General features: G+C 31.1%; 1 protein-coding gene across 4 annotated transcripts; it reads right to left on the bottom strand.

Moving 5' to 3' along the window:
• Positions 1-1062: 1062 nt before the first annotated feature.
• On the bottom strand, positions 1063-22389 carry LOC146528243 (casein kinase I-like). Of its 4 annotated transcripts, none has more exons than XM_085202589.1 (10): positions 21929-22389; positions 12488-12594; positions 9610-9731; positions 7806-8000; positions 7052-7151; positions 6780-6882; positions 6521-6607; positions 5032-5202; positions 4416-4445; positions 1063-2591 (listed from the first exon to the last, which is right to left on the bottom strand). In XM_085202589.1, exons 1-10 carry the CDS (start codon positions 22058-22060, stop codon positions 2589-2591), a joined length of 1050 nt encoding a protein of 349 aa, XP_085058715.1. In that variant the 5' UTR covers positions 22061-22389; the 3' UTR covers positions 1063-2588. The 4 variants fall into 4 exon arrangements, with proteins under 4 accessions (XP_085058715.1, XP_085058712.1, XP_085058713.1 ...); XM_085202586.1 differs by lacking the exon at positions 21929-22389 and adding an exon at positions 13325-13678; XM_085202587.1 differs by lacking the exon at positions 21929-22389 and adding an exon at positions 13325-13662 and having other exon boundaries at positions 4416-4442.
• Positions 22390-23097: the final 708 nt, after the last annotated feature.

Below are 23097 nucleotides of genomic sequence, written 5' to 3'. Positions count from 1 at the left end.
CTTTGCCTCGCCGCCGCGGTCGTGGACGTGGTCGCGAAGTATCAAACATATGACGTGATTCCGTAGTATTCGCGTACGAAACGTCTGTAAGGACGGTCGCACGATAATTTAAATTCAAATTCAAAATATTCTTTATTCAAATAAACTTATAATAAGCACTTTTGAATCGTCGAATGAACATATGAACACAAAGCTACCACCGGTTCGGAAGGCAGTTCTGCTGAGAAGAGCCGGCAAGAAACTCGACAGTCGCTCTTTTGAAAATCAATGGTACAATCACAATCTATTAGATTAGTTGGCAGCTATCCTGCATTACATTCAATAGACATTAATTCCATACATGTTTGTCCTCTAAGTATTCTTGAACAGTGTAATAAGCTTTACTTGTCAGAATTTTTTTTACTGATATTTTAAATTTTGGAAGTGACAAATCTAGAATACACAGCGGAATTTTATTATATACACGTATGCTCAGACCCATAAAAGATTTATTAACTTTTTGGAGGCGAAAATTTGGTGTAACAATCTTATCTTTATTTCTCGTTCCTATCGTATGATTGTCACTATGTTTAATTATGATTGTCATTGTTTTTATTTTAAGTGATAACCTCATATAATTAAAAACTTCCTACTTTTATGAATTGTATCTTCCTTCCTTTAAAACGTATATAAAGGCAAAAGCATTTCTATGAAATGTATTGAATTACTATTTGCTATTACTAAATTATGATTATTTTATATAAAACAAAGAATTTAATTGAAAATTCGCTCGTTCTGTGCTCTCGCTTGCTCTCCCGACTCAGAAGGCACGTGACAATGAGCCGCTCTCGTGCGTGCAGTCGGCTTTCATCAATTCCTCGACGCGATAGCAACTTCTGCTGTCACGTCGAAACACATTTTGCCCCCCCCTGAACACCCTGCTCTAATTCATTATATCGACTCAAATTTGGCAATAAAATATTAATATTTTTTTGTAAAAGAAAACAATTTTAACGAAACCTAATTTTCTTTCATAACTTCATCCAATCATAAAAAATAAAATGGTATAAAAAAACAACAAACCACGTTTAATAATTATTTATTAATTTGGAGTTACGTGCATTTATGACCTTATTAAAAATGGAGACAAACCAACCGTAGTCGACCGCTTCGACTTGCATCGCTTTAGAGGAATACTGAGATCCATTACATTATCACAAGGTAAAAAAAATAACATCGGATTTAATATTCCAGTCTAATGACTTACAACGACCGATTACAACGACGTAATCGTCGGTGTAATAGTAATTATAACAACAGCAGCATCTTTTTTTCAGAATTTGTCTCCAAACACACACTCAAAATCAAGATCTATTCATTTACACATTAAATTTATCTTTTGCTAACGTTCGGCGCCATCTTGTAGCCGTACGCAAAACGTGTTCTTAAAAAAATAACAATTAAAATGAAAATCGTCCTGTATTTACAATGTTTTTTTTCTGTACTTAAAATATACGATACATATATATGTACCAAGCATCTCCTCTAACGCTCCGTCTGGCCTAGTCTATATACAATTTTAGTAAAGTATGGAATTTGCGTGAAAAAAAGGGGAAAAAACCGTCTAAATATTAAACATGACATTATGAAAATGGATACAACGAAGCGTCCGAGGAGATCAGACTCAGTTGTTGTTGTTCTAACTTATGAATCTAATATGACATTCTATAATGATTTAGTAAATCAATAATTTTAGAAGATACTATATAGCCAACAATAGCATTAGACCGTCGAAAATAATAAGCTGTTAGACGATGAAAGTATTAATAAAAAAAAGAATCCTAATCTATGAAATGGTTTACAAACTAAAATGCTTCACTAATCTAACTAATATTACAATATTATAGATACTTGTCAATTAACAGCGAAACGTAAGGTGAATGCTAAATAAATTAATTATATCAAAATAAATGTAACCAAAAACATTATGTATGTACGCAGGCATGTAATTCAAATAAAAAATCCAACATAAACCAGAACAATAATAATACAACGGAGCAAATACATTACCTAGATGAATCACTGTTAACATTACAATAATATTCTATATTATCTAATAATTAATTAGTAAACATTTACTTCACATTTAACTTACAATTTCCAAACCAAATATGTAGTGTATTTAAAGTGTGTATGCATTACTAACAGCAAGAGTCCGTTGACGAGCCGACGTCTCTCCTTGGGAGTTACCAAAATATAAATACGACGTGAAAAAATACATAAATTCATATAATATTTAAAATTTTAAATCTGTGTTTCACATAAAATTTAGTTCAAGTTGCACACTCAAACGCGACGGCGGCCATGAACTACGCTGTCGTTAAATTAAAAGGCCTCTGTAATAGAAAGAAAGTCTGTGGAGCTTCGACTGGCTGCGTCACGTCACGTCATACGTCACGCGTCACGTCACGCCACGCCACGCGATACGTCAGGTCACGGCGGCAGAGGCACTCACACACTCGCACACGCACACAGGGACACTCGAGTCATGTCATTCAAGATAGCCGCCGTCAGCCCGCCCGCAACTGTCGAACGCCGGTTACTCTCTTTCACTGCAAAACGAGAAATTAAACATATTATTATTAAGATACTATAGCAAATACTTAATGTATGAATATGAGTTGAAATTAATGTATGTATTACGAACAAAATAAAGCGATGTAAAATGAAAATGTAATAAATTACTAGTGGTTAACAAATCAAACGAATGATAAATTTTGTCATGAAGGAAACCCAAAATTAATGATTTAAAAAAAAAGTAATGGGCAATGTGTATATAAACTTTAGTATATAAGAAATAAATGGTAAATGGGACTATAAATATAAACGAAAATCAAATTAAATATTAATAATATTACGAATGAAAATCTATAGAACGAACGTTGTCACAAAACTCGCGAATGTTGAAAAAAATACATCTAATGTGTATCTGAGGTATCAGTGATATATACATACGTATAACATAATTTAAAATAGGTATTTTATTTTATATCATAAAAAATAAAACATGCATATCTTTTTTAATGCCTTATTAATATTTTTTATACAATTTATTAAATTAACATTCAAATATATACTATCTAATACAAAATTATTTACGCCTCTTTAATTTAAATATATACGTTTAAATTATAACTTTAATAAAATTATTTAATACTAAAATATAGGGACATAATCACAGGTATTTTCGAAACGAATTTAAAAACCATATTTTTCTTTAAAACATAGATAACGAAAACGTGAAATACATAAATAAATTAATTCACAAGACGTCACAAATATTAAAAAAAATATTATTATAAAACTTTATTAAATTTAATAACTAGGAAATTTAAGTAAAAATTATAGCTTTCTTTAAAAAAAAAGGTCAATGTCTCTAGTAAATGTATTTTCTTTTAAGAGATTTGCGGTTTCTTCTTTAATTGATTGGTAGATTGATGATTTTTAATCAATAGGTTGTTCGAATCGACCACAGCATTCACCGATTTTACCTGTAGTCAAATTTTATACTAATAATAATTACTATTTATCTTTTATAACGAAAAGTATTAATTATTTTTTCTAGTTATTTATAAAACTTTTGAAATATTTTTAATCCTCTCTAAAAATCTTAATTCAACGTATAATGTAAAACAATTTTTAAATAGTGATTATTCAAAAGAAAATAGAAAATATTTTACCCCCGAAGTATACCATAAAAAACATAGTTGTACTAAAAAAAATACTATCTCAAATACAAAATGAATGATATTCGATGACGAGTTATCTGAGATGATCGCTAACATGCTTCTAATATAGTAATTAAGGAAATACTTTTACTTATAGAATTCTAAATAAATAGCAATTTGTAATAATATAAATATATTGTTCATTTAAAAATCATATATGCAATTATGCAAGAAATAGAAAGAGAATTTAAATGTAAAGAAAAATCTTAATTATTATTATAATTATATTAAAAAATAGGCATTCATAACGATAGTTTAGGAGTGGCCATGTTATAGAGTTAAGGCAGTGGCAACTTGTATGAATAAAATGTTAAAAAAAAATACTGGATTATATAAGAAATACAGAAACCATGTAGCTGATATCAATTAAATTTTCAGTTACGTCAATATAAATAAAAAAGACGAATCAAATACCGACAAAGAATAATTTAAAAAAGATCGCAATAATTTTATATGGCAACGATGACTAATGAAATAAGTTGACAACCCTATGTGATAATGAATATTGAAAGGTAATAGTGATGTCCTTATTAAGGAAAAAAAAAGAACTAAAAAACCACTAGCGTCAAAAATAAATATATAAATAAAACAAGTCGACATGTTAATATGTTAATACATAAATAAATAAATAGATATATGTGTGAGTACCTCTTTGTTGAGCGACGACTGCGGCGCCTGCTGAAATTATATTATAACATCTTAGAATTGTCAACGCCGAACGTTTGGAATCTAATTTGTATAATAATCGCGATTTGCACTAAACTAATAATTTATTACAGGTTTTCTTGATATTATTTTTATGTTTAAAATTAGACATACATTTAAGAGAATTTTAAAGGATATAATATAACTTATGTTTACATTGAATGTACAGTAGAAATAGGTATAGTGAATGAGGAACAAATTTAAAAAAATAGCTACAATTTATGAAAAAAAATCTTTTAGAGTAATTCTTATTCAGCTTTCACATAAAACAAGAAGGAAGAACTTTCTCTTCTTTCTCTTAAAATTCTAGACACTCCGTGTTGAGTGGCAAACTCAACATCGCACTCTGACTTATATTCCCTTATTTTATATTAATTTTCTTTTATATGACAATGTAAATGATAATAAATGTTTCGTATAATCCTTTATTGTAATAAGAAATCAGTTGGGGTTTGTTATACATTCCGTACTAAAGTATCCCAAAGAAAAAAATAAAATATTTCATCTATGTCCCTCAAATAACATATAAAACAAACATAGGGAACCTATCACAACTTACCTCCTGTTTGGCGGGCGCCTGCGCGGAGGGAGCTTGCGCGCGGCGCTGCGCGGCGGGCGAGCGGCGCTGCACGATGGCGTCCATGGCCTGTTGCTTACGCTGGCGCAGGATGGTCCAGTCGAACGTGTAGTCGTACTGGTAGTTCATCGTGCGGAATAGGATGCGGAACAGCTGCAGCCACATAAACGATACAACTATTAATATAATATCGCGCAGGTAACAATGTACGCAGAGGGAACCTGGAAGCCTAGTGTTAAGACACTTCCGTTGCCCACTTCCCGCCGAATTCTGGAAGCATTACGTGTGAGTGGCGGTACTCAATGCCGCGCTTTGCCTTGTTACCAGAACAAGGAAAACAATATATAAAATATTTAATTCCTCTGAGTGTGATTGGTGGCCACAACAGTGGCGTTTACAGTTCCACGCGCGTGGTCCTGCGGCAACTTCACCACTACCTCACCAATTGTCCCTCGTACAGTACCACGCCCACTCTGCTATCCCCAGAAATTTCTTATTGTACACAATACATATCTTATTTTAGAAGCCATCGTAACGCAGTATGATTGCGTCTAACTGTAAACGCGACGGTTGAGGGTTCAAATCACATGATCCAAAATGTGTTTTTTTTCATGCCACTGCACTGCACTGCACTTTTTTTATCAAGAAAGCGCGGCTTTGAGTTCCATCACTCAATACGCTATGTCTCAAATATTTAACCAAGCGTGGAGAACAATGTGTTTAACAACATCAGTAGGTAATCAACGTGGGTGGGGACAATGTGAAGCTAAAAACAATAATTTTACTCGACAAACAAAATAACTGCGAGATAACGTACAGCAGAAACTATAGCGCATCAAATAAGTTTTTTCAAGCAATAACATGTTTAAGAACCATTCTTTAGTAATGAAAAAAGTTATTTTTGAAATTGAGCTAATGAAATTGCTATCAAACCATAATAGCAAATTAGTATGTTAACATCAACATACCAATTATATGACAACTGTGACACATACTATGAATTAAAATGGTTAAAAAAGAATTCCACGCCTTGATTTCAAATTTTAAACGACTAAAGGCTTTAAAATTTTAAACAACCTAAACCATGCACATAAAATCAACAAATATATTAATTACCTATAATATCAAGACGTCTGACTGAAAACGGAACACTTGTAGGTCCGATTTCGACTCAGAGGAATAAATTAATTTCACATCCTCCTTAAAGTGCAGAATCGAGTTCCACCACTTAACACGCAATATCTCGAAAAGAGCCTTAATACTAGGTTCCCCCTGTCTATCCCGCTATATGCGGAATACAACATGAAGCTAAGAAAAAATCTATAAATACTTACTTCTACATACATCAAGACCATTTCTAACCACGTTAAGCCAAACTTGATCTTATCGAAGCGGCGATGACGTGACGTCATCAGAATATGTAACAGACGCCATATTTTAATTTTTATTATCATATTAATAATCAACTAACCTGTCTAAGATACATATAGTCTGGTGCTTCGTCGAAACCGAGACCGCGGCAGTAATTTAAATACATAGAAAATTCCGCTGGGAATCCCTGGAAAGAAAGATATATTATCAATCAATTATATTAATATAAATTTTCAAAGAAAGATATATTATCAATCAATTATATTAATATAAATTTTCAAACTTATTTTTCTTATTTTGTATTTTATTTTCTTTTCTTCGACTATAAAGAAAAAAATCAAACGTAATACAATACTTACCTTGCATAAAACTTCGACAGGCGTGGACATTTTCTTTTCACTAATACGTTCGTATTTTTGTTTCTTAGTTATTGCTTTCAATCCTTGCCACGGCAAAGATCCTCTGCAAGTTGAATAGAAAATAATATAATAGATAAACAAAATGAGATAATCAGGCCAGTCGTGGTGCAAAGGCACAAGCGTGTAACCTTTGCGCCTCTCCGCCACGACTGGTCCTCTTGGGGATGTAGCTCAGTGGTAATCCAATCAACTGCAATCTATATAAAACATACCTATTAAAATACATAAGTACGTAGCCAAGTGACTCCATGTCGTCACGTCGGGACTGCTCGATGCCGAGGTGAGCGTTGATGGACGCGTAACGGGCAGTGCCTAGAAACGTTTATATGTTTTAGTTTTTATTTCAACTTTGTATGTTGTTTTGAATTAATATATAAGAATACTTAATTTTTTTTAGTGCAATTAAAAGTATAGCAGTGTTTCTATATATTTTTCATGTTACTACCGCTAATTGTCCATTTAAACTTGTAAATTTTTTGTCCACTTATATTTTTTGCAGACCTAACCATTGTAACCAATATACAACTCTTAAAATATTTTGGTTTTTCACATAACCTTATTTGATTTACATGCACCATGCATAGCATATTTTATACATAAACGTTAGAAGATACCATTCTTTACATTTTAAATATTTTAAAGATTTTTTTAGCATGCACTAACCTTAGTGAAAATCAATAAAGAATTTATGGTATATACTTAAATCGTTTACTTAACTAATAAGAAAATAAAAAGTTATTAAAATAAGATATCAATCTTATTTCAATAATTTTTAAACTGCATTATGTTTTAGAAATTATTACAAAAAAAAATAAACATAAAATAAGGCAAAATTATAGCATGGACAAAATTTTATCTACATATAGAATCAGGTATAAATAATGTCTTGTCTTATTACTTATATTGGTAAAACAATAACCAATCAAAAATCTATATAATTTGCACATATTATTATTTTTTACATACCAGTAAGATTCTTATCCTCGCGATAGGTGATGTGAGCTCTGGTACGTACATCTCTAAATTTCTTAGCGAGGCCGAAGTCGATCATGTATAATTTGTTGCAATGGCGGCCGATGCCCATTAAAAAGTTGTCAGGTTTTATATCACGATGGATGAAACATTTGCAATGGACGAACTCCACACGCCCGAGCATTTGATCTGTGGTAGAGATATATTATTAATTTAAATTGCTATTGTTAAAACACTCCGTTGTACTTAAAAATAAAATATACACTCATCGATTCGAATTGAACCCACGAACGTATTTTAAATGCATTATAAGTCATACACAACAAGTAGTTATTTCCATTTGACTACGGGGTGAAACGGCAGGTAAATGCTATTTACATATTGTATTCAGCTACACGCATTCAGGCTATCATAATTTTTTGTGCATTGATTGGCGTAATTAAACGCCGCGCTTTTCTCTTGGAAATTCTCTCAAGGAAATTAAAATAATTCATTCCTCTTCTTTGAAGATCGAGCTCTTCAAACATTTTTAATTACAATTGAGTATGGAGTATTTGAACAGTATATTTATCCATACCTATTGCCTACTCTAATGCGGTAGATAAAAAAATATAAAAGCAACATTTCATAATAAATATTTACACAATAATGTTGCAATATTATAAATAAAAATGCCTCTATATGTCTAGCTCATTATATTTTAATTTCTTTTTTAACTGATGAGACAATTTATTTAAAATTTAATTGTTAACCAGTATTTTTTGAAACTTAATTCTTAACTCCTTCAATAGTCCACTCCAATTGTGATTTCCTAGTTAAAGTTATATTATAAGCAAATAAAAGTAATATGTTAAATTGGAATTTCTATGTAAATATAATAGTTCCATTACTTATTAATTCATTGAAGCTGTTTTCATTAAAAAAAATGTATAACTTTAACAATTTAAATATTTTTCGTCTATAAATTCTTATATTGTTTTATTATTTTCTTATTAGATAGCCTAGTTTTGGGATCTATGTACAGAAAAGATAATTTACACAAAATTATATTCTCACGATATTAATCTATTTATACAATGAACTGTAAATAAACCTTGTATATTTTAATAAAAAATATATTTAACTAAAGCTAAAAATCAATGAATGTATTTTTTATTAAAAAATCAACTTTACACTGTATTCCGCACACAGCAAGGTAGGTAGAGGGAACCTAGTGTTAAGACACTCCGTACCCCACTTTCCCCCGAATTCTGGAGGCATTGCGTGTTGAGTGGCGGGACTCAAAGCCGCGCTTTGCCTCGTCACCAGAGCAATGAAATGGAAATATAAATTTAAATTAATATTTCATTTCCTTGCGAGTGGGGATCGAACCAACAACCAGTTGCGTTCACAGTCACACTTTATGCCCCTGCGCCACGACTGGCCTCTAATACTATTACTGTAAAGTTTCGCCTAAATCCGTTCAATAGAGTTTGTGTGAAAGTGACAGACTTTCACATTTATACTTTTATAGTATTGTATGAAACTATTATATGTTATATGTCTTAGAGTAGAGACCCCGTACAAAACGACAGGTGGGACGACCCCATGCCAGATGGGACGACGACAAAGAGGTTAGCGGGAAGCGGATGCGTCCGAAGAGCTGAGAATCGAGTGTGGTGGCGAGAATTGGGGAAGGCCTATGTCCAACAGTGGACAAAAGATGGCTGTTGATGATGATTATATGTTATAGTATGATGAAATATGATATAATCATAAGATATTAATATAATAAGTAGAATAATTAAAGTTAACCGACCTGCAAGCATGAGAACTGTCTTGATGGTGAACTGGCGTGAACAAAAGTTGAACAGGTCCTCTAGTGATGGACCCAGGAGGTCCATCACGAGGATGTTGTGTTCCTTCTCGAAGCCATACCATCTGTAATATGAAATTGGTTTTTTAGCTTCACGCTGTATCCTGCTAGGGCAGGCAGAGGGAACCTAATATTAAGACACCGTTTCCCATGCCTTCATTTCGATACATTGGATATTAATAGGCGGAATTCAACACTGCGTTTGTTCATCTTGTTAAGAGAGCTAAATGAAAATAATTTATGAAAATAACTTATTCCGCATGTGGAAATCGAACTCACAACCTTCGCGTTAACAGTCAGGCATTAGACCGCTGCGCCATGACGAAACATCAAGTGATACCACGACGGCCTTATAAAGTAATGACTAATGTTATAAGCAAAATAAGAAAATGTCAAACATATAAAAACTCAAATATTATTAAAGAAAGTTGTCGATTTTTTAATTCAAATCCTTATCGAACAACCTTGTAAACCATGCGGCTAACACTGTCTAAACTAACCTTGATAAATCTTAAGAAATATTACAAAACAATGCATAAAATGTTAACGACTGGGATTAATATTAACGTAAATATCTGCTCTGTAGTTAACTTCATTATTTATTTATTCTGTAAACTACAAGTATGATTTTTGGCAGAATAAGCGCGGCGTTGAGTTTCGTAACTTAACACGCAATGTCACGAAAAATTGGCAGAAAGCGGGCAACGGACTTTAAACTAGGATGTCTGACCAGTCTGATCCTTATATGCGCGAAAAAACGCGAGTGCAATTATAATTGGTGTAAGAATCAAAACTGTACATGTTTCTTTTTTAGCCGACTTCAATCAAAAAAAGGTAAATAAAAGAGGAGGTTCTCAATTCTTCGGAATGTTATTTTTTTACACACAATATTAAATTCCCATCCCATTAATCTCTATAGGTCCTATAATATACGATATCACATATATGTAGAAAAAAAAATATTTACACTTAAAGAAAAAAAATGTATATAGTAATTAGTATGATATAGAAATAAAGATTATTAGAATATAAAGTAAAAAGAACATTATCAAATTATTTAAAGTCAACATGTATTCATGGCATTCACAATGGACTCATAATAGAAGTCTTATAAATAGATGTAACAGAAACAATCTATAAATATACATTTTTATTACTCTTGTTTTTTTAGCTTTACGCTGTATCCCGCACATAGCAGGGCAGGCAGAGGGAACCTGCCCAGGTTCCCAGGTTCCCTCAGCCTTTCCATTCTCCACTTTCAGCCGAATTCTTGAGGACTGGCGTGTTGTGGGGCGGTTACTCAACGCCGCGCTTTAATTTAATAATTTTAATTTAATCAGAGACTGCCTGTATTGTGCATTTATCAAGTAAGGCTCTTTTACAATTACCATTTACAATTAACCATGCGAGTAAAACATAGCTTTAGATATTAATATTAAAACAATTAGCTAATATTTCGACAAATTTCAAACAAGTAAGTAGTTTAATATGGCCTTGAAACAGTTGCTAAAAGTGTACTAAGGCCACCTGACAGTTTACATAATATGGGTTGTGAAAATCTCAGTTCCAAGGATTTTATGAGCTTTAGTTTTTAAAACATCATGTGTTTTAATAAACTTGGAAGTAACTTGATAGGATTCAATTCAATAGACACAAAGTTGAAAATAAATCAATATTTTTTTTTAAAATACTTAATATAACTTCAAATATTTTAAGAAAGTCGAGTTAAATTGCATAAGACAACATATTTCGCAAAAGCGTTACTACATTAGACAATACTTGAAAACTTTCTTTTTACAGTATGTATGTATTTTGTAATCTTGCATACATCCTCTTTTGCTTGTTAAAATTTCACGACAAATAATTAAACAAAATTCAGAAACACTTATATGTAATATTAAAATATAACATAAATAATTACAAAATAAATACATTAACCTAATTTAATGTAAACCGACAAAAAACAACTAAAACAAACTTAATATTAAAACTGTTGATATAAAGATAAATATTTCAAATATTTACTTAAATTTAAATATCTATTTCTTTGCTCTGATGTTGAGGCAAAGCGCGGCATTGAGTTCCGCCACTCAACACGCAATGCTGCCCTGTGACATATTCTGCTGAGCTTCTATACACTACATTCTACCTACACTTAGCAGTGTAGGCACAAGGAATGTAGTGTTAAGACACTCTATTTTTCACTATTTTTAGTGTCATACTGTATCCTGCATGCAGCAAGGATAAAGTATGATGCTAAGCATAAGATACCCAATTCCCGGTAATCCACTCAATTTTCTAGACATTGTGCGTTGAGTGGTAGAATTCAACACTATGTTTCATCTTCTTACTAGATACATTTATACTAGTGGAAATTAACCCACACCTACTACCTTCAGAGTTAGACACTGTACTGCTGCACTAAGACAACCTCATTATTAATAAATAATACTTGCAGAGAAAAAGAAACTTTTTTTCACACAATTCCAAGAATCCAAGGGGCGAGACCAAATGTGCTGCATGAACTCAAAGATGTCTGAAATATGTATGCTGGTGCAAAGGCCAAAACATACATTAGCACTTGTCGTCACTCCTATCTCCTCAGCCTACTGACACCCAATTCAAAGCTATTCTACCAGTGTTGCCTTAGTAGTAAATTTTACAAATTAATTTACATTAGTTCTAGACAAGTGAAACTTTTAAGTTAACTTAAGATTTTCTAAGATTTGTTAGCTACTACTTATACAAACAAACTATCAACCTAATTCTTGGTTAGTTTAAAGTACTTGCTTACTTTAAAATGTAATTTTTTAAGACTTACCGTATATGTGGTATGCCGATGCCCCCTTGGAGCATTTTATATACACGGCTTTCATAGAGAAGTTGGGGGTGTCTCGCTTTTACAGACTCAACTTTCACTGCTACTTCCTGCAAAAAATGCATTATAACATTATAATATAGCATTCTTATGTCATACAAGGTTACAATATATAGAAACTTATATATAATGAAAAAAAAATGAAATTAACAACTATGAATAACATTCTTGACTATATGGATTATATTGTATTATTTAATTGATTTATATAAAACTAGATCAATAGCTATGTAATTAATGCAAGTACATTAAGTAGTACAAAAAACATGATAAGTACACCTTAACAAATTTACATAGGTGAAGTAATTTGTGCTCAAAAGGCAAATGCCAACTAACTAAACTGAAATATATATATTTTTTATGTGTGTTATTTTTTAAGTAAAATTATATAAAATATAATTCAATTATATAAAACATACTAAATTACATTTAAAACCATATCAAACAAACCAATTGTTATGAAACACTATTAAAATATGTCAGTTGTATTTCTAGTTCATTAAAGAATATTTACTGATCAACAATAAATTTATTTATCGGGAACATGGTTAAGTATAACGACTACTTATCCTAATTGATAAATCCATTACTTATTGTTAAACATGGCTTAAATATTTCGTAATTTGCGAATAGAATAAAAAAAAGACTATTATCCAGTTCACTAAAAAACTTTGCTTTCAATAATTAAATTCAAAATAAGGTAGGCCATAACATTACAACACTTTCATTGTAAGGAATCCAATACACTAGATCTATTAATATTAAGCATTATTGAATTACAGTTGTTATTCCTTGCAGATCAGGGTGGTTGGGAAGGACTTTAGATGTTTCGTGCTCAAGGGCGAAAAAGATATCCCCGAAGCTCCCACTGCCAATTTTACGAATGAGTTCAAATCTACCAGAATTTAATGTAATTGTACTCTTTTTTAACATGCGTTCGAAATCGTAGGTAGCCATTTTCTTTTGCCTTCATCACTTGCTATCACTAAATCTTCAACTAAACTTTCATCACTCCAAATATATACACCACACTTTTATAATATATTTACGTTTATTTCATTTATATTTAGTAACAGTATTATGAAAAATAAAATAAATCATTCGATACGAGCATCGTCAGCTTGTATTTGACGACTGACGTCACAATAACAGTGATGCCAGTAGCAAATACACAAATTCTACTATTTTCTACTATGGTATGGTACACTCACAATTTTAATCCAATAATTCCATAAGTAAAATTATAATTACATATAATAATAATATATAATTTTACAAATTATATTCGAAAATTATAATTATTAATATTAAAAAGCCCTACATTACGACAAGATGTTTCGTTAGACCATCCGGTCCATTCCGGTCGTCAAACTAAAATAGTAGCTATTCCATTTTACAAATAGCAAAAATCCTTTTATAAAATTAAATGTATTTTTTTAAATAGTCTCTATAGATGTAAGAATCAATAAATTTTAAGACTTTCAGGTAGATTATATTTTTAATACACCTCTTAGTCTTATGGTCCTATAATACTGTATTGTAATACCATAATATTATATGTATTTTTAGTAAATAGTAATAAAAACACAAAAAATATACCCGTTGGCATTTATCAACAGTACACTTACTATATGTCGATTTCAAAGCGACCATACGATATATCGATACAAAAGGAAGCGATAACATAGAACATCGAATATACAACATCGATATAAAAACGTATCGATATTATATACTATATGAATGTGCACTGCACATTCAAACACACACATTCTGCACATTGTGCAGACAATTCATTTTATAGTTTAATATTAACAATGATCCACAATCAACAAGATATTTATGCTGTTAAAACTACAACTACTACACTAATTTTAAATATTCCGATAAAAACTACATTTAAACCACACATATATTTCTTTTAATTCTACGTGGATTTTTGAGATATGACATTCGTACAAAAAAAATGCCACCTCATCATATTATTTTACAGTTGGGTTAAAAACTTTCTACTCTCTTTAGCGTTATGAAATACACGTATGGGACTCCCGTGAGCTCCAGCATCATATGCTGACCCCAGGCGAGGTGGTGACTATCTTCCATTGTTTTATGGTTTGCTGAAAATTCTTCCCTTTTTTTTCGCTGTAGATTTCACGATTTTCAGAAAACCTTTCCAATTGGCTTTGTAAGTGAAGTATGGACCACTTCTGAACATTCTTAAGTTAGCTGTAGACGTCTGCCTAGATTCCTGTTTTAGGATTTTTTTTACCTTTAATTTTTTTCTTCCCGACTGATCAAGCAACACTAAACACAACAACGATTAGCCTTTCCATTGTTGAAACATTGTTTATAACTTTAATGATAGATTTCTATGCCTCTGATTACAAATCGTTTCCTGAATTTCAATTATCGACTTTCTGAAATTTCAACCTGCTAGCAAACGACTAATACTTATGTGGATTAATTTTTATTTTTATTTATGCCATACAACTTTAATCCACAAAATCAATAGTGAACAAAAAGGTTTTTAGATTTAATAAAAAAAATGTTAGATCTCCATCTTAATTGCTTAATTACGATTACAGTACAATTTTTGATTACAGCTTTTTTAAAACTATTATTTTAAGAACATTATTTTTTCCTTACTCCAGATATTCTAAGGACGCAACGATCTAGTATGCTACGCGCATATAATGTCTGGTAAGACATAGATGCGATTAGCATTATTTTTATAAGTTACCTTCCAATGAGGACCCTTATTAGACTCAACTTTAGTCAGAATGTGACCATGACTTCCCACATTAGACACTATTGAAAATGTCATGGTAACACAAATTCAGACATCGAATGCTGCCATACAGAGAATAATCTATATCTATATATATAAAAGGACTTGTCCTCACTGACTGAGGTAAGACGCACGCACAGCCGAAACCGCTGTGCATAGAAACGTGAAATTTGGACAGTAGTTTACTTTCGTAATCTGGACATCCACTAAGAAGGGATTTTGAAAAATTTTAACCCTAAAGGGGTGAAATCGGGGTTGAAAGTTTGTATGGAAAAAAAATTAAATCGCCACCGATTTTTATAAAATTGTAAAATCAGACTCTTAAAAATATTTAATTGAACACGTGTTTCACGGTTTTTTAAAAATTACCCCCCAAGGGTGCAAATAAGGGGTTGAAAGTTAGTATCGCCACCGATTTTTATAAAATTTGAAACTTAGACTCTTAAAAACGAATTATTGAACACATGTTTCAATAATTCGTTTTTAATGTGTAGTTTATTTCAATTCATCCCCTAGGGATGTAAATAAGGGGTTGAAAGTTTGTATGGAAAAATCTTTAAATCGCTACTGATTGTATGATGACAATATATTTAAGGGGCTATTAAAGGTAGGACTGACAAAGAGGGGTTCGACCATTATTAAATGCTTTTTATCTCTAGTTTATATGTGAGGGGTTTTAGTCATGAGCTTGACACTGAACCACGCCACCTCCGAATCTTACTAATATTATAAATGTGAAAATTTCTAAAGATAGATGGATGGCTGTCCCTCTTTCACAATAAATATAATTGTAACATATATATTTGGGTGTACTATTACAATAAGTTTCTGCGGGCGAAGCCGCGGGCGGGTCTAGTACTCTATATATACGACTTGTATAATCACATCAATTTAGATAACGCAATAGAATCGCTGCAATTGTACTCACTTTTTACTTACGTTTAATTCTACTTTTTATTCGTTACTTTTCCTATTAATAACCGCGCTATAGTTAGTAAAAACTCTATTCCCACACTAACATAGGTAAAGAAAATATTAATAAATGTATTGAAATTTTAAGTGTAGAAGCTTGAGACTTTAGTATTAGTAAATATAATATTTTTTAAATATAGGTAAATAGAAAAAGTAAAAACAGAAAACAGTTAAATGAAATAAAAAAATGCATAATTTCTTATAATTCATATCGAGCCACAGGTAAACAATCAGACACAACGGGAGGGCTTATCACAAGAACTACACAATAGTGAAAACATTCTTCACTTTTATATAAACAACTGTAGAATCTTTTTTTAGATTTACCTCTCCACACTCGGAATGAAATGCTAAATATATGACACCAAAAGAACCACTTCCAAGTTTTCTTATAATTTCAAACCTTCCACAGATGTTAACTTTCTTTTTTCTTGTCAATAGATCATTAAACATGATGGAATATATATTTTACATATTTCACTTAGAAAAAAACAATTAACATAAAATTATAGGTACTGTAGTTGTTAGTCAAAAATATTATAAAAAAATTTAAAAAATTCATATTACATCAAGTATTTCACTAAAAACGACCATTCTTTAGGCTTACTACCCGTGAAGCTCTGCAGTGTTTACAAAGTATTGACTTTCGAAGCATAGCAGCACTTTACTAAAACAGTTATATTTCCTGCGCATTATTAACGCCGCTACGCGATGGCACGAATGTATGAAGCCATTTTCGTAATTTATTTACCCTCAGTTGTATGAAATGGTATGTCCCAAATAAAAAAATGTTGTTATAAAAAGATACTCAACTCTTTTAATGATCACATAAAATATATATGTAATACTTAGTCTTGCCCTAAATACAATTTTTTTTATTATACGTAACATTTATGACTATTACAGTATGTTAGTTTAATACATTAATATAAAACCATTTAAAATACATAAAGCTTTTTCGAAGTGGTCTCCATTGGCTGCAATAGAGTCCTTTAAGCGTTGAGGCAAATTATCGTGGCAATGCATTGCATGGTAGTCGATTAAGATCGGGACTAGATGACGGCCAGTCTTCAGATCAAAATATCGCTCAGTCACTTCTTCATAGATAACCGTCACTGAATTTGGATAATGCCCTTGTTGTTCTCTATTGACTAATTAGGAAGCTTCTTTACAACTTTCAGCATAAACATGGTCATTTCATTTGTTAAAATATTGCTCAATTGTAAAAATCTTCTCATACGTAAACCTTTTTCGGTGACCTTCCTTTGCGTACCGCTTAAGTAGTTTTTTTAAATTATCAATTAACTTGCAGCCTTTATAGGCTGAACTGACCAGTGCATCTCTTATGAGATGCACTGGTCATTTCAGTGCCTCTCTTTAGGCTGCAAGTCCTAAGTCATCCTTTAAAATACGCGACACGATCCTAAGATCTTAATCATGCCATCTTTATCTCTCGAGATAAAATCTTTTGCTTTCGATCAGGATTTCTTCGAATTCTTTCACTTCTTTGATCGCCTTTTTTGGACGGACTGCTAGATCTTTTTCTGGCACAAATAGAGGTATCAGTGTACTTATCTATAACTCGGTACACAAACATTGGACCTATACCAAGCATATGGGGATTTAAAAAATTGTATCCCGCTCCACTCCTTTCTAATATCACAAAATATTTTACAATATATTGGCGCGAAAATAAAAAACACGAACAATCGTATAAAAATTATAAATTCCAAATTCAAAAGTAACATTTTGTTTAGTCAATTTCGAGGAACCTTATATAGGCTATATTACATCCGTTTATAGTTCTAATATAACCACTTGTACAGTACGGTCAATGAGTAGTGGCCACCTGGAGGTTAGCTGTAAATGGCTGCACAGATTTAATTTTACTATTTTAATTCTGACGACTTTCTTACCCATTGAACAAAGCGGAAAGAAAAAACCTAACTCTAATTCTGTACCAGAGTTCAGAGTGACATCATGCACTTGGAATGTGTCATACACAACTCTTTGATTTTTTTATCTCAGGTTATAAAATATTGGACTCTTAAGGAAGTCATAACATAACATATTATATCGGTGTAATATGTTGTCATACATGGCAGAAGGAACCGAGTGTTTACACTCCGCTCCATTCTCCACATTCCGCCGAATTCCGCAGGCATTGCGTGTTGAGTGGCGGAACTCAACTCTGCCCTGTCAATATAATATTTAAAATATGTTATTATCATAAAACAGACGGGCGGACAGATTTAATATATACTGTATAACTTTAAAATAACCTCAATATAAAGATTTTCTCGATTTAACACATTTTTCGAAATCCCTTAAAACTTTACACGTAGTAACCATTACGAATACATTTGTTCAAAACTTTTTTATAACGAATTTTCAATATTTGTTAAATATAAAAAGAAAGTCTTATTTACCTCTATTCAATGAATTTCATTAACTTATAACCTTACTTATATTGATAACGAATCCTATAAGTTTACTGCATTCAATTTCATATTAAATTCATGTCTCGACAGGTTCAGACTTGTTAAATCTTTCGTCAGACAGTTATTATTGTTTGGCGTTCAGTATTGTAAACAGTAAACACTGGTTGGCACTGTTGTTTTAAAGTTGTCGGCTGATTAACGAAAAAGAGAGAGATGAGTTCAATATTTTTTTAACTTTGTTAAAAGGAATCCTAGACCACCCTGACCTCAGTATAACGAACATCATTATAACATAATACTTCATATAACAAATTATTTTCTGATTCCCTTCAATGTTGTCAAATCGATGTTGCACTTACTGTATATTAAATATAACATTTGAGGCTGTCGTGACATATGGGGGTACAAGCGTGCGACTGTAAGTACGACGGTTGTGAGTTTGATTTCTACTCCCGGGATTGAAATATCTAATATTTTAATTTTGTCTTAATGGAAATGGAGTGTATTAACACTATAGCGTGAATCAAAAATTATAACATTTTCATTACTAGCCAAAAATTATGAAACAAGTGTTCAAACAAATTAAATTAAAACCATAATATACAAAATATGTGTTTACAATTTACAGAATGTTAACATTGTTATATTATAGACAAAAACATATTGTTAATATACAAGATAATGCAGTAATATTATTAATAATAACGTCATTTTATATAATTTGATGGGACCACCCGATACAATAGTGAAAATTGCTTTTAAATTGGTTCCTTTTAAATGCTTTCAATAATTGTTGTTCTCATTTATCTTCCATGTACAGACGGCAATCACTTACATATTCATTATGTTTGTATTAATCTACATCTTCATAAGCTTATAAACTATTGTGGACACATGTTGGTTTAGTATGAATTTGCCTGTACACATACAATAGCAGTTGTTTATCCATTGTGTATCAAATATTCCAAAAAATGTTTTCACAAGTCTAAAAGCGAAAGCACAATAGGCTACAAATTATAAATATATTTATTTTAAATCTCTTAAATTACTAAGAATTACAGACTATACAGGGTCTTAGACTACATTATAATTATGATCTGATAAATTATAGTTTAACAAATAATACATCTCTATGTAAAACATGATTACCAATGGAAACTGCTTTATAATGTGTTTACAAAAAAAATAAAAATTAAGATAACGTATTATATTGCAAGTAGGAAGTGTGTAGTGTAGTTAGAATGGTTTTAAAGGAAATAGGATATAAGTAGTGACATGTAATACCTAACTACCAATATTAGGACATTAAGAATTCTGCAACATTAAGAACTCACTTATTTATATTTATTGCAACACAATTACAATGTATAATTTTATAGTGGACAGATTTAGTCTTTTGAGGACTCCAGTTAGTTTACATGAATAAAATATGAAAACACAATATAATGTAATGCAAATATAAAGTAAATAAATGATTAAGAAAGAATATTAACACAAGTATGAAAATGATCATCGTAAAGTCATTTGTTAACATAAATCTCAATAAAATAACTAAAGAACACAACAAAATACTCCATTGAGTATGACTTTTTACATGGTCATAACACATTGTATGGAATTAAAACACACGCATCTGAGAATCTAGTAATAAGACACTTTGTTGCCATTAAGAGATTTTGATTCCCCTCTTTCTACTGAATTCTTGAGGTATTGCAAGTTGAGTGGAAACACAACACTGGGCTTTGCCTCATTACCAGAGTGAGGAAATTAAGACATTAAATATTTAATGGGAAGCGAACCAACAACTATTGTATGCTTATGAACCTGTGCCACAACAGCCTCAATTGAATAAGCTTAATAAGTATAAAAAAAAAATATCTTCACAGTTTTTGCCATACAGTAGGGTAGGCAGTGAGAAACTTATTTATATTTTATATTTTCTGCTTACTACCAAAATTTGAGCCATTGTAAATCAAGTAGCAGAACTAAATACTGCACTATGTCTTGTGAAAATCAGTGAAACCAAATTATACCCAGAGTGGGTATCAAAACCACAACCATTGTGATTGCAGGCAGAAATTGTCCCAATGCTCTACAATGGTTTTAATATTTTTATTTATCAGACTATTATTGGTATTCTCGTAAACAGCAGTCTACAATATTTTCTAAGAAATCTAAAAGGATATAATGTAAACATGAAATATAAATTTTGTTTCTTTTTCATATTTACATTTATGTTCTTATTAAGTTAACTTTCATTAATTATTAACTTATAACATATTTTTCAACAATTAAACAAAAAAGAGGCCATTTGAATGAGTATACACAAGAATTCAATAACAATACAAGATCCAAATATTAGATATATATATATATTATAGCTTTTAAATATGCATGATGGGGAAATTTAATTATATTAAAATAAAACTCATATATTATCTAATTTTGAACTCTCATATGCAATGTTGAAAAATACCAAAGTATTCATAGTCTATGTGTTATTTACATAATATAACTGAAGACACATTTCCCTGACCATATTGAAGGAAAAACAAAATATTGTGAAATATCCAAAGATAAAATTCTTAATATCAATAGAATATATGTACATTTTACTATATTGAACCAAAAAACGCATTTTAAGTATTTACAAATTTGATAATAAACAAAAGGCTTAAACCAAAACTAGTTTCTTTACAATATTATATAGGTCATATGTTAGATCAGACTTTCTATTTTTATTTAACATTTTTTCCATAACATGTGTGAAAAAAAGTGTCTAAGAGCACTCATTTGCATTTCAAAACCTACACAACGATTAGGAATGTGAAGGTTATTCGTACCGATATAAGAGACAAAATCGAAATGCGACATATGATTCTAATTATCAAAATACGTACAATAGCAGTGATTACCATTACGTTAAACGTCATAAATAAAAATGTATGAATCATTGAAATTTTAATCAATTCTATTTATTAGTAAGTTAAAGTAAATATTTAATATTTTTTTTGTAATTACGACTATTATTATAAAATTATAATATATTGGCTTTTCTCCGTATATGTGTCAATTAAATACATTAAAAACATGTGGCTAGTAAAAACATTGAGAGCATCTGGCACAAATCTATTCGAAACTTACTATAATGTCATCCTAAGAATAAGAAAAGTTATTACTTACCTCGCCATTAGCGATGTTTATCCCCAAGTAAATATCTCCAAAAGAACCACCTCCGATTCTTCTTGTAATTCTATATTTGTCTGTAATCAAAAGCTCTCTGCGAAAAGCTATCAACTGCTGAAATGAAGCCATTTTTGCTGATTTTACAATATTATTTTCGAAAAAACAGTAATGTTTAGCAAAGTTACACTCGCACGAAACCAAGGATCATTATTCGGTCGCAAAATATCGACGACTCGACAGTTGGCAACGGTGTACGCAGATGGTTGTCCTTTAATTTATTTAGATCACACAAAATAATCAATAAAACCGAAACAATAAGGTTTGATACGTTCACACTAATCTGTTGCTAGATTTGTAGAAAATTGATCGGATTTGTCGAACGGAAAGAAACAAAAAGATGTGGCTTGTATTAATGGAAATGGCCTCCGCCCTTACGGTGCGTTCCGAATTCCGATCCCAAGTCCGATCCACACAAAACCACAGATTATATTAAACTTATTCTGCTACGCCACAAGTGTCACGTACCATACTAAAATAATCAATTCATTATTACAGTCAAATTTTAAATATTAGAATGAATTAATTTCTTGTTTTAAAATATTTATGTATAATTTAACATCTTGTGTTCATTACCATTGCGTTGTTTCTTTTAAGGTCTACTCGAGAAAATACTTAAGATTTTTTTTAAACTTCACTTTATTTCCTACATATAGCAGGGTAGGTAAAATTAACCTGGGAACCTAATATTAAGACACTTTGTTCCCATTGAGACACTTTCGTTCCCCAATTTTCGAAAAACTAATAATTTAATGCCGAATTCTGGAGGCGTTGCGACGGAACATACTGTGAGCGATAAAACTTTAACGTTTAATAATATGTTTACACTTCATATAAAGGTTTCACCCAGCGTTGTCAGATTTTACCATGAGGGAAAACGGGATTTTTAAACGTTTTAAGTAAAAAAGCGAAAATTTATATTGGTATATACCAAATTACTATACCCTAAATATATAACGACAAAAGAAAAATAATCCACGAAAAATAGGACTATGTATGTCCCGCTCGGGGCATCTAAATATGTTTTATGCTTTTCACTTACTCTATAACCGATACTATCTCTATCAAGATTTAAAAGTTCTTCATCAAATTTACCTTTAGTAAATCCA

This window comes from Heliconius melpomene, chromosome 19 (genome assembly GCF_056956725.1).
Source record: "Heliconius melpomene rosina isolate 202511_hmr_F chromosome 19, ASM5695672v1, whole genome shotgun sequence".
Lineage (NCBI taxonomy): Eukaryota > Metazoa > Arthropoda > Insecta > Lepidoptera > Nymphalidae > Heliconius > Heliconius melpomene.
The sequence above is the reverse complement of the archived record's forward strand: the minus strand, read 5'-3'. Positions and strand labels throughout refer to the sequence as shown.